This window comes from Cavia porcellus, unplaced genomic scaffold (assembly GCF_034190915.1).
Source record: "Cavia porcellus strain 051 isolate PalLab524CR breed Dunkin Hartley unplaced genomic scaffold, mCavPor4.1 scaffold_20, whole genome shotgun sequence".
Taxonomy (NCBI): Eukaryota; Metazoa; Chordata; class Mammalia; order Rodentia; family Caviidae; genus Cavia; species Cavia porcellus.
In genome coordinates this window covers 54,345,651-54,358,573 of record NW_026947503.1, presented here as the reverse complement: position 1 = coordinate 54,358,573, position 12,923 = coordinate 54,345,651, and the positions used below count along the sequence as shown (strand labels likewise).

The window sequence follows — 12,923 nt, the reverse complement described above, 5'->3', positions numbered from 1 at the left end:
CATGAATGTGGATGTTCTGAAATAAGCCTCAGAATACATAATTTTCACCATCTACATAAGCTTACCACAGCGCATACATTGCATGATTTCAGAAAATACTTTTGATTTTGTGAATTCCATCATTATTTCATTTGGTGTTGATTATATGCAAATACCTAAACCTTCTGTTCATTCCAAAGGAAGCTTATAAGCTCTAATTTGCAAAAACTGCATATGAATTTTGAACATAATCGAACACATTTACCTTTAAAAACATTCAGAAGTTTATTTGTACAAGCTTAGTTGTATGAGATGCAATATAATTCATGGAAATCAACCACAGTGCTAATACCTTAATAGATTATTCCAAATATTAGACATTACAGTTTAAATCTCTAACATGAACTCTAATGTGGGAATAACATTTCAGTTAATAAATAATTGTGAATGTAACCATATGTTCAGTTTATTCTTCCTGTTTTGTCATGAATTACAATTTTATTATGATCCGGATCATAAAAATGATAAATAATTGAGTATATATTTTCACAAATTGCATGTTTAATTAATCCTGAAGAGAAGCTGAAAATACATTCTAGTAGGGTTAAACAAGTAGGTGTGCTTTTAGCTCTTTGATTTTCAACACAAATAGCTAACACTATACTTGCTCTTCAATTCAGTGTTCATTGCTCATACTATGTAGCATTTATTTGATATGGATTTTTCTAGGTCATTGATAGTCTTTTGCAAAAGTGAGTGGCCACAGTTTCTAATCCGTGAGTTATGTGCCTTCCATTTATTTCACAGGATCATAGGTTTCAAAAGTTACATTATACCATCTGCATAGTAACCTTATTTTCTTAATGATTTCATGCTATAACCACTCTAGGGAAGACAAATGTGCTTTCTAGGTACAAAGCGTTCTGAACTCACTGTATGGTGCTGATGGTCAGGATTTATATTGGCTTTTCTATATTTTTTTGGATCAGGCTGTCTATTCAGCTCAGACTGTCATCTTCAGTTGTCACAAAGGCAATTTCTCTGTCACAGGCTCATAATGTGTGGGGACAGAGTAAATGTGCCACAGTAAACACCCTTGTCAGGATTAAATTTAGCATTTCAATTTGCTGTTCTAGTTTGGAATTTCCCTGTCATTATCCAGTTTAAACATGAGTGGCTTAGATTATGGACTGGAAGAAGATTCTGTTAGGAGTCAGGCCTCTAACATATCAGATAGCTTGCTTCCATTATATATATTTTTCCCCTATTTCCAATTCTCTTGTACAACAGTCAACACCAAGCAGTGACTCGAGTTAGCATCTATGAACTGCAGTATGAAAAGACATACATAATAGAAAACATAAGAACTTGGAAAAATGTTAAATGGCAGAAATACAGTGTAGATGCTTGAAATTCGTCAACTATTTAGGCTCCAGAAAATACTCTCTTTCAGTATAAAAAAGCTGAGGATTTCTGAAAGAATATGCTATTTTTAACAATGGAAACACATTTTCAAACTCTGAGTATTAAGATCTTTTTTATAAAACCTCCAAAACTTAAAAAAAAAAAATAGTTCTTTCCCTCATGTACCATTTTGAGAAACTATGTGCATTTTCAGAGTACAGACCACCATGTAATTTTGGGGTGTCTGTGTACTCTTCCTGCGGGAAGAGCCAGCTGGCATTGTTCCATGACTGGGTATGATTCATTTATGTCTTCCTGGTTTTCCTCTCTGATCTCTTCTCTGTGTATCTGTCAGCTGCAGTCTCCTGGGAGCGGCACTATGCACTTCATTAATAAGAAGGGATTAAAGAAAAAAGCCCTGGTCTCCTAATACACTCGGATAATTTGGTGCCGTCCACCAGGCAATAGACCCCTGCTGCATAGATGTCATTAGAAAGGTACAATTTCATTACTTTTACTGGCAGAGCCTTGAGTGAAATACAAAATATGTTGTCTCATATTCAGGAAAACAAGAATGCCGAAGCTTCCATCCACTTCATGCCCCTAAACACAGTCAAATGCAAAAATATATTCTATGGTGTTCACATTTGTAATGCCTCCCTTTAATAATACTCAAAATCACGCTTTTTATTAAATATCACACAAATAATTAAAACATTATTCCTATTTTTAAATCCCAAATGAGATCGCCATGTTTTGGCTAACTACACACTTACTACCTACTGTGTGCCCAACACTCTGCTGGGTGCTGAAAAGCAAATTATAGAACTATCACCTGCTTTTTAAAAGCCTCTAACTTACTGACTGCTAACATTGAAACGAATGTAAAAGTGAGTGTATATGAAGTAAACCACATAATAGAATAAAAGTGATTATAAGCCTGTCCTTTATAAGCATATTCAGAAATACACTGAACTCTTGCTTCTCAACTAAATTTAGTTTTGAGCTGGGATATTTGCTGACAGTTGATGTTACTTTTTGACCTGAACCACCCCTCGATCTTAAGCCTTCAGTGATGTATTGTGCAAGTATTTGACATAAAGGGCGCAAACCACCCTTGTAGATTTGCCCTGTAGTTTCTACAGGTGCCACCCATCAGGAAGTGACCCATATCACTTGTGTACTTCTGATGGAAGGGCTGGGCTTTAGGTACCTGCCATAAAAAATGTGAAGAAAGCAGTGACACTCGGAAGCATGACATTGGTGTGATGACTCCAAGAACCTCGTACTCACGCACGTCACTCTTAGCACCGAAGAGAATCAGGTTTAATAATGGTCCATTATCTTGCTGCCACAGACACACAACTGCCATTACTGCTAAAAAGTGACACACAGTTGGAACTGTGCCGGGGAGAAGAAAGCCTTTGATGACCAGCTATTTACATGCTCACTCCTTATAGTGATGGGGCTGCACCCCCCCCCCACTACTAGCTTTTGTCCTGCAAAATTGACATTTGCAGCAGCTCTTTATCTAAGATAAAGGCAGACTAGACAGTCAGAATGATAGAAACCAAGGGTTTCAGAGAACATTCTACTGACAAAAGGCAAAGCAGTGCAGAGAACACAAATTACCTTAACAAATACACTAGTCAGTAACAAAGCATTTGAAAATCAGGCTGGATTATACACTCCCTTTTATGCCTCAACCACGACTTGCCTGACCTGTCACACATTTCAATTTGCTCAAATATCATTACATTTGTGGTGAAAATCAACAAATGTCACAAGAAGTGAGAGAGTAGCGGAGGTTTGGGCTGTGCAGGACCAGTTTGTACCTTCCAGAGTGAGCAGGGCTTAACAACTGCGCTTGTTGTGAAAAGTAAGTCTTACCTAATATTGCAACACAGACAACCAAAGTTATAAGCACACAAACTCCCCAGTTCTGCCAATAAATTAAAAAAAAAAAGGCAAAGTGGTTAAAAGCTTAGTTCGTTAATTTTGTGTGATACATTCAATGATGTGCACTGAAAACAGATTAGCTATTTGATGCCAGAACACAGATTTCCCTTTTTCTTGTGATTTTTATACCATGGTAACTGTTTCCCCACCCACTATAAGATTTTCCATCTGCTTGTCCTGAATCTCAATAGATGTCACTAATGATTTAGATGTTTTAGAAGGTGGAACAAATAAATATTGAGGGTTTCCAAATATTATCACCGATTCTCTGGGCTTTAGCCCACACTATCTTGAGGAGGAAAAAGAATAATAATGAATTGGAATTGAGGTTGAAAGTTCGTTTTTTGTAATAAAAATGGAGATGATTGGTGAAAGATGAGCACTGTTCATTTTCTTGTGCAGAGATAGTTTATAACTAAGGAGGTTGTGAAAGAACTTACCATATTTCTTCTTTTGAATGTGCATGACCCTGTGACAATACTGCACTTGGTCACTGTTAATCTTGACTTAATGGAACAAATATTCAAATCATAATAACATCGATGATACCAATTTCCTCATACAGGAGGAAAAAGCTAATAGATACGTCTCTATGTTTTATAGGATAAGACAATCAAATTGTGACACACATTTCAAATTGATTATTAATAAATGGCAAGTAGTTAAACTACAGCTATATTTACTTTGGGGGATGCTTTAACGAGAATTCTTTTTCAGATTTGAAATTCACAATGGGTTTCTTCCTTTCCTCCTTGGTAATTAATCAAATATTTATTGCTTAGACTGAGTAGTATGGCGAGAAATGACGAATCTGCTTGTGTCTAACTTACAACAAATCTGTTTCCTTAATGGGCGGAAGGAAATCTGAGGACAGTTCTAAGGAGTCTCGTCTGCTTTCAGTGCCGTCTTCTAGTCATACCGAAGACAATACCTCTCCGGACGGATCTTTCCCCTTCTTCTCTTCACCCCGGTCAATGTCGATCACGTGCACCACCCCAGGTTTCAGAATCAGGTCCTCGGTTTCCACCTGGCTCCTGTTGTCCTCCACCTCCATGTAACTCCCTTTTGTTTGCTGAGCAGCTTTGCTGAAGGCTTCCTTAAACCGACGTTTGAGCTCAACATCTGGACAGAAGACATATTCATAAAGGCCACCAGCTAGGACGGCTCCTATGATTGGTCCAACCCAGTATATCTGGGGGAGAAAGGGGAGCACACAATGTTAAAGGAAGGCTACTTCACTGAGTGACTCATGATTGTATGATTTAGCTGGGTAAAATTAGGAACAATTATGTTATGCATGGAAAAGAGGATAGAGAGAAAATGCCAGGATATACCAAATTCACACCAGACACCCATAAATTATTAAATAACATTTGAACAGGAAATAAGAAAGTTGTTTCTTTTCCTCCTTTCACTGATTACATTTTTCAATTTTCTGATAATTCTTAACATAAAGATAGCTCCTCTTTGGAAGTACCATCAATTAAGCTGACATTAAGAATTCTTGAACCAAAACTGAAAAGGAAAAGAATTTGTGGAAAGCACTTCTTTCACTTAATCAACCTTGCCTTCCTAGTTTGCTTTTCTGCATAATCAGGATCACAGTAGAGCTTATTATTGGGGCCTTTTGTTATTTAGCACCACATGATAAATGGACTCCCACTGAGTATTTTGTGACTGCTTACATTCATTGCTTAACTTGCTGTGCCTGGGTTTCCTCATCTGCAAAGTGGGGATTATAATTAAACATATCTTACAGATGTGAAGATGAAATACCGCTTGTGAAGCACTGAATAGTTCCTAATTGAAAGTCACAGGCTCTACTTTTTAGGAAATTTAAAGATGTATGTTACTAAGATGGCTATAAATCATTGTTTTCTTTTTGTTGAATGCTTTTTCTCTTTAAAATTTGGTGGCTTGATTCTACTTTGGTTCTGTGTTTGGTTTGTTTCTCTTGTTGCAGAGTTTTCCTCTAAATGGTGACTTGGAGAAAGTGCTGAATTGAAGAATGGTGGTTAGTTATCACCTATAAAGTTTCGACTGATTGACATTCCATAGGATTTCAATAAATGAAAGTTTTACTCATATGATGGAAGCATCTAGAATAAACTAAGTTTTGAATTTGATTAAACCATAACATTTAGTTTTGAGCACATATATACTAGAATATTAGGTGCTATTTCAACTGATTGATTGGGAAATAGAAAGCTTGTCTATTGCGAAGCCTCTGAGCTAGCCATACTGAGCTCTTTTCTTGTATTAACTCAGTTCTAGCAGCAACCTTTGAGATAGATGTTACTATTATCTGTATTTTATAGATAAAAAACTGACACCTTGAGAGGTAAAGAAGCTCTCTGAAGGTTGCAGTCTTAGAATGTGATCAAGCTAGGATTTCAGGTCTGCCTGGCTTGAATTCTTCTTTTTGAATCATTATACTAGTTCCCACTATACTGCATTTCTACTGCTTGGAGAAAAATATGATGAATTTTTTTGCTTAAAATGCCCTCTGGAAACAAATCACACTAAACATCCCTATTGTAAATCCAAACAAATTTGAATTTTAAACCAAAATTGAACATACATTCTTAACAGGGAAACTGTTGGCATAGTGGCTGAAAGAACCAAGCTTCTTATCTTGAACATGAATGAATCCATGGGAGATTTTATCTTCCCTATACTCTTTCCAAGGAGAAACAAGAGTGTTCCTCTAAATGTCTGCTTTTTGTTCTTTTTGGGAACATCTCATTAAATTGGTACTACTCCACTGGATCTAAATCCCAGAAGGGAAAAGAGAGATTGTTAAATAATTGTTCTCCAATACATCTAAAAAGGAGATAGGTAGATGCATGTTTTCAAAACTAAACAATCTCAGTACCAAGTTGCTATTCCAAAACAAAGTCATGTATATTTTAAGGTAACTTAAAAAATTTATAAAGGCAAGAAATTCTTATTATGAAAATACAGAAGATTAAAAAATACAGAAAATACATGGAAGTATAAAGAAAATAAAATGTCATACTCATAACAATCACAATTAATATTAATATGTCTATTGCCATGCATGATTTAATTTTAAAGACTGCACAACCATTGCTACACAATAAGCATCTACTTCTAGGAAGATTAAATTTTTTAGAAAACAATAGGGGGAAACATTTAATTTAATCAACAAGCTAAGAATTTTTCTACCACTTCAATTCTGCCAATTTTACACTTTTGTCCACATTTTCAAGTCTTCATAAATCAAATTAAAAGATATTAGTTAGAAAATAGTTTGAAGTCAGTATACTGTAAGATCTATATGCTATTTATTAAGAATTTGCATTTTTGTTAGCATGGTAAATCTTTTGAAACATAAACTGAATAGGTCAGACTTGGTTGATAACCGTCATATGTATAAGATCAAAACACAAAGGTTATATTGTGAGATTCATAAATTTTTAAAAATCATAAAATACCATTATACCACATGACTGATAATAATAGCTCTACTTGTATTTCTGTTGGTCATCATAGGTTAGTATGTGACTGGCCTTCACAACTGCTTGATGACCCATTTGAAGAATTTAATTCTTTTGCTATAAGAAGCATGCAAACAAATTTGATTGTGAGGGTTAAAAATGGGTATCACCAGTCTCTGGAAGCACTGCCACCACATCCATTAGCAGTTTAGGCTTGAGATTGAGAAGCATGCCTTTTCTCATAGTCATTTATTTTTCCAGCTACAGTTATGGTGATAATAGCATAAACATTTGCACCATTTATTCTGCACCATCTGCAGCTCAAATGCTTCCAACTCACATACTATTAATTGGGTTATGCTTTTGTAACCAAAAAGAATTATTTTTGCTGCAGATTATGCCTTTAAGTTTTCCTTATTTTTGTTCTTAAATTTATGTTTTGTTATTGTCGGGAATGCTTTTCTTTCAATTTTTTACACACCACATTCACTGCACCATCCTGACCTTCATTTTTTCTATACTGGCAACCTCCAGGTATCAAATATTCTGCTGCAGTCTGTCAGATATGTGCCCAGACTAGTGCTTATAAAAACAATGACAACGAAAACTATTACTGAAGGCCCAGAACATATACAAGATGAGGAGTTTTGCAGCATACCTGTGGCAAAGTTTCCCTAGTCTTTTTTTCTTTCTTTCTTTCTTTCTTTTTTTTTTTTTCCAGTACTGGGGATCAAACTCGCAACCTCGCGCTTGCCAGGCAGATGCTTATGCCACTGAGCTAAATCCCCAGCTGAGTTTCCCTAGTCTTTATGAAAGATATAATAAAGTAAGAGTCAAGATTGGGGGAATGCAGCAGAAACTAGGTAGCAAAACAGAAAAAGGAAGAGCCTCACGGATAACTGTCTTCAACTATTAGACAAAATAACTATCAACGTGATGGTTACCCAGTGGTTTTCCCAGTTTCCCATGATAACTGCAGGTCCAAAGGATCTGGCTGGATTCATGCTGGCACCAGTATAATTGATCTACAGAAAAAAAAAGAGGGGGAAAACCTCAGGTATTGCTAAAAGAGAGCTTCTAACACATGTCATTTATCTCCATTTGCCATTACTTGACAAGTCAGTTAGAGGAACCTTAAGATGTTAGGAGCTATAAACATATTCATCGTATAGTTAGTAAAACTACCACCCAGAATGAACAGGCATGTCTGGATGCTAAAGAGCTACAGCTATATCACTCACAGCATCTTCGGGCCAGCACTAGGGTGAGGAAAAATGAGATGAATCAATTATTTAAATGGGCTTGGAAACTTACTGCAAATAAATGTCCAATTGCAACCGAAAATCCAATTGCTAAAGCTATTGAACCAGTGACATCAGTCCGCTTGGAATCACAGCTGGCAAAAATAGTAAACACCAACTGAAATGTGATTATCAACTCCACCAGGAGACCATGACCGGCAGTAAGATTTCCATGAACCTGAAGAGAGAAAAATACTCCATCTGAATCACATATCAGTGACACTTGTCATTACGGCAGCCATATTTATCTGTATGCAACATAATCATTAATTTAAGTCTTCTACACTACCTTTAGTTAAAACCTCTAGCCCTTCTTTGTCCCCAAAAGAAGAAATAAATTTACACTTATTTTGGGCTTTCACAGATAGTTACTTTTACAATGACTGAACAGAGCTCTATGCTGAATTTCATTTTTTATCAAGGAAGCTAAATGTGCCACTGCTGCATTTACAAAATTTTCTTGAGAGACTTATACTTTTATTAGGCAATGATTAAGTCCATTAATTAGGCTTAACTTAATATGTATCTCAATTAAAATTTAAATTTCAGTGTGTGTATGTGTGTGTTTAAATCAACTCTAGAACCCAGCTAATGATATTTCTAACTAATTAAGAAATAGGATCAGATATCAATTTTTAAATATGACTATGCAGATCATGTTGAATTTGGTATGAAAAGAAATCCAATCCTTCCTTCTGTTGAAGAGCAAATAAATGTAGAAAATAATTAAATATATAACAAAGTTGCTACAATAGGAAAGAGAAGGAAAAAAACCAACAGCATTTTGTGCCACCTAGACTTAGTTATTTTTTATTCCTCAAGAGTGAACGATGATTTCCTGTGAACATTTTTGGTGCTGCCAAACTCAGTTTTCACTCTATCAAGAATCACAAAATATCCCCTGTGAATAGATTAGCAATTTTAAGAATTTGTCAAGGCTACAGGATATCATTTAGCGGAGTCTATGGGCAGCTGGGAGTGAGTCCTGTTCTGAAGAGAAGAGAGGAGGAGACTACCGTGGTGACCCCCAAGCCTCCCACCACACTGGGAGGTGTGACCAGGTAGAGGATCCCAGCTCCTATGATGGCCCCCAGGCACTGGGCTGCGATGTAGAAGACGGACTTGGCAATGCTGATCTTCCTAGTGCACACCATGGCCACTGTCACTGCAGGGTTGATGTGGCCGCCACTAATGTGGCCAAAGCACTGCACCATGGTGGCAATGCTGAGTCCAAAGCAGAGAGAGATGAGAACCATGTCGACAGGTAAGGGCTTCTCTGCTCCACCCCAGTTGATGGTGGAGCCCAGGCTAAGCAGGACAAAGATAAGCATGGCCAGAAATTCTGCTGTGACTGCCTTCCAGAACGCTTGAGTCCAGACTCCTTTGAAAGCCACCATGATGTCCTCTCTGGTGCACAAGGGTCCACACTTGCTGAAGAGAAAAGCAAATCTGCATCAGAAGCCACCAGAGCAGCCTTTGCACAGCAAGGGTGTATGCACTATGAACGGAGGGGAAGGAGGCCAGCCCTCCACTTTTTCTGGGACTGCCGGGGAGGCAAACCAAGAAAGAAAGCTCTGCAAAACCTTAACTAGTAGTCAAGAGAGTGTTGTTATTTTAGTCTCCTTTGCATTAAGATACAAAGATCATCCAGTTTCATTGACAGTTATCCCAGTGGTCCCTAGAAAGGAAAATGCCTCAATCACGTTGACCTGGTAGTTAAATCCCTAGACAAGTTTTAAAGTTGGTGATTTTTATCCGGCACTTACACTTTGAAAATAAAGCAGTGAAGTAGGCAGGTCTTTTCATTCCTGTACTCTGTAACTTCAACACTGCACATTCTGATAATGGATTTTGTTCCTCCTCCCTGAACCCCCAGCAGACAGCGTGCACTTAGAAGGGGCTGCTAGGACGCCGGCACTGTGCCTGGCATCTGGCATCCGTGGTGGGAACCCAGGGCCTCAGCTGGGCTGTCTCTCCCTCCCTCTCCCCAGCTCCAGGAGTCAGCGAGACGCCAGCAGGAGGAGCCCAGGAGCTGGGCCCACAGAGACACCACGCATCACAGATCTGGGCCTGTGGCCCAAGCCTGAGCAGTCCGGCTCCAGGGAGCCTGGAGCTCCCCTGGGGGGGAGGCTGGGCTCAGGGCTGCTGCCAGGTGGACAGAGGGGCTCTGGGGTGGCGGGAACAGAGGGTAAAGGATGCTTCTGCGAGGTGGGGAGGAAAGCAGTGGCTCCTTGTGTCCTGCTCTCTCTCCACCCTTGGTCGCCCCCCTTCAGCTCACCCCAAGCAGTTTTGGAGGGTGGGGTGGGACACAGTGCAGGGGCAGCCTTCTGTCTGCTGAGACAGGGGAGGGGTGCAGTGGGTCTGGAGCAGAAAGGTTGTTCTCCAGGCTTCCTGCGGCCTCCTGGGGGCTTGGGCCTGAAGGACAGTATGCCTCCTCTTGGGGACCCTGTGTGTGTGTGTGTGTGTGTGTGTGTGTGTGTGTGTGTGTGTGGACTCTGGGCCCTACTGGGAGGGAAGATACTCCTGCCCCGCTGCTTTGTTCTCAGTGCCCTTAGAGCTGAGAAGAGCTGGGATTTGCGGATGTTAATGTGCAATGTGCATTTCTGCCTGGGACTGGTGGCTTTATGCTAATAATCCCGCAAATCCGAGAGTCTGTGGCAGGAAAAGCATGAGTCAAAGCACAGCCCAGACAACTTCAAACCCAGTGTCAAAAAAAAAAAAAAAAATTGAGATGCTGGGATGTAGCCCAATGTAAAGGTTCTGGGTTCAAGCCACAGTAACAATACAACAAAACAGCCAACTCCTCATTGTAGCATGGGATGGCTAATATCCCCAACTCCTCTTCGAGAGGGCAATCACCCTCCAAGCACCCCATTATCTAAGACATTTGCCCTTGCCCTTTGCCGAGGAGAGGCATCAGAGCAAAAGAGCACAGGGAATATTTAGCAGAGAATCTAAGCAGAGGCCTTTGTAAAAGTTTAGCCCACTCCCCTAAAAAGAGACAAGTACTTTAAGAAATTTAAGAGATTAAGAAATGTTTTGAAGAGTCTTTCCTTTATTCTGCCCAAGTCTGAGTGGCAGAATAATAAAGGAAGGACTGGCTCTAGGAGGGGGCAACCAGCTGCACCCCGAGCGTCCTCCAACGCACAAGTGAACTCTAAGTGCACCACATAATTATGGAAAACCCCAGCTGGGATGTCACACTTACTAGAGGAAGAGGCTATAAAGAGAATAAAAGAGCACTCAGAGTGGGGCAGTGTGGGCACCCTGGGAGAGACATCAACAGTGTCCCCACAGGGACAGAAGAAGGAGTTAGCAGAGTCACCTGTGCACTCACCAGCAGCCCAGGCTGTAGCCAGCGGCAAAGGGGCAAGGTGCTATTACTGGTGCTGTAGGCTGTGGCCTCGATTTAGTGGGCAAAGGAAGAGGGCAGAGTAGGAAGCCAAGGAGGCAGGAAACTCTCCCTTTACAGCACCCCAGGGGAGGCGGTCCTGGAAAAGGCCAGCCTTCCTGGACACCCCTTCCTTTCCCCTGGGTCCGGGAGTCCCTGGAGCTCTCTTGGTGCTCATCCCCACACCTGTCTACCTCTCCAGACATCTCATGTAAAAACAACAGCAGCAAAACAGTTGTTCCATTTTCATGAGGCAGAGAAATTAATAACACAAAAGCTTAAGTAAACAAAAAACACAAATATACTTCTCAGGCATGTATTTAACCTTTTAAAAAAAACCTGCCGAATTGGGTCTTACTCCAGGGCAGACAGAGGGGAGCAGCCACTGTTGGGACCCCCATGTTTGCTGGCATGGACCTACCTTCTGGAAGGCTCAGCCCTGTGTCGCTCCAGGCCCCTGTTACTCACATCAGGGTTCTCTTATGTGTTCACACTCACTGGAGATTATTGGCACAATTTATTTTGCTGCTTTTGCCCCAGAACAAAGGGGATTTGTTGATGTGACCAGGTGGTAGTGAACCGGACACATAGCTTGCTAACTGAACACCCAGCTTCATCCACTCCTGGACAGCCGAGTCTCTGGGTGAGTAATTTTTCTGATGAAAACTACTGCAGATAGACTTAACTCCATGCAGAAATTTCCTTATGCTCTTACAGGTCTTTGCAAGGAAGATTTTGCAAAAAAGCATTATCTTTTTCCTACTTCTTTCTGCCTTTCTTCTGAATATGCTCAGTATTTGGATTTTAAAAGCACCACCCACCTGTCCTATAGCTGCCTTCCACATTCAGTGGGAGAAGCCAGAGGGATCTGTAATAAAAGAATCTCATCTTTTGGCCCTGACCATTGTTCCCTTAAGGCAAAGAAGGACTTACCCCCACCGCCTCGCTGCGGGTCTATCACTCATGCCTTCCCTGGCCAGAGTGCAGTGCACATTGCCTGCCCCTGGGCTCCCAGTGTGCTAGGAGTCAGATTACGGCCACTCCTCTGATTGGGTTTTTGGAGTGGAGGGGTGGAAAGATTCTGCCCCATGTGCCAATGGCTAAGTTATATTTGAACTTGAAATAACTTCTCTGTACCTGATCACTATAGACACAGGGCATTTCAGGAATGCAAAAGATTTATTTACATCATGTTTCTTTAGCCAATCATCTTTGCAAAGGAGGCTTTCTCCCGATTTTTCTTTGAATTGCACCTCCACAAGGAATTGCTGAGAACCTGTCTTGCTTTATGTTGCAGTCAGAATTGGACAACTATTAGAAAACAGATTTGGATCATGCAGCAATTGAGATGAATTGTGAGCTAGACTCAGCACATTCATTTTGAGTGGTAAATAACCAGTGAGTTCTACTTGAAGTTTTTGATTCCAG

At 40.1% G+C, this 12,923-nt stretch overlaps 1 protein-coding gene across 3 annotated transcripts; it reads right to left on the bottom strand.

The window, feature by feature from the left end:
* Positions 1-239: 239 nt before the first annotated feature.
* Aqp4 (aquaporin 4) lies at positions 240-12,586 on the bottom strand. 3 transcript variants are annotated; one of them, XM_003474104.5, is made up of 5 exons: positions 12,429-12,586; positions 9,121-9,535; positions 8,118-8,282; positions 7,748-7,828; positions 240-4,534 (listed from the first exon to the last, which is right to left on the bottom strand). In XM_003474104.5, exons 1-5 carry the CDS (start codon positions 12,458-12,460, stop codon positions 4,256-4,258), a joined length of 972 nt encoding a protein of 323 aa, XP_003474152.1. In that variant the 5' UTR covers positions 12,461-12,586; the 3' UTR covers positions 240-4,255. The 3 variants fall into 3 exon arrangements, with proteins under 3 accessions (XP_003474152.1, XP_063087889.1, XP_005005616.1); XM_063231819.1 differs by lacking the exon at positions 12,429-12,586 and adding an exon at positions 11,917-11,939; XM_005005559.4 differs by lacking the exon at positions 12,429-12,586 and adding an exon at positions 11,442-11,583.
* Positions 12,587-12,923: the final 337 nt, after the last annotated feature.

Bases quoted from the DNA above. Each gene is read 5' to 3' on its own strand.
- Aqp4 (XM_003474104.5), bottom strand. From the start codon at position 12,460: ATGAGTGATAGACCCGCAGCGAGGCGGTGGGG. The intron at 8,283-9,120 runs GTAGTCTCCTCC...TTCTCTCTTCAG, and splicing joins GAGGCTTGGGGGTCACCACG to GTTCATGGAAATCTTACTGC. The intron at 4,535-7,747 runs GTAACCATCACG...TTTCTCCCCCAG, and splicing joins GAAACTGGGAAAACCACTGG to ATATACTGGGTTGGACCAAT.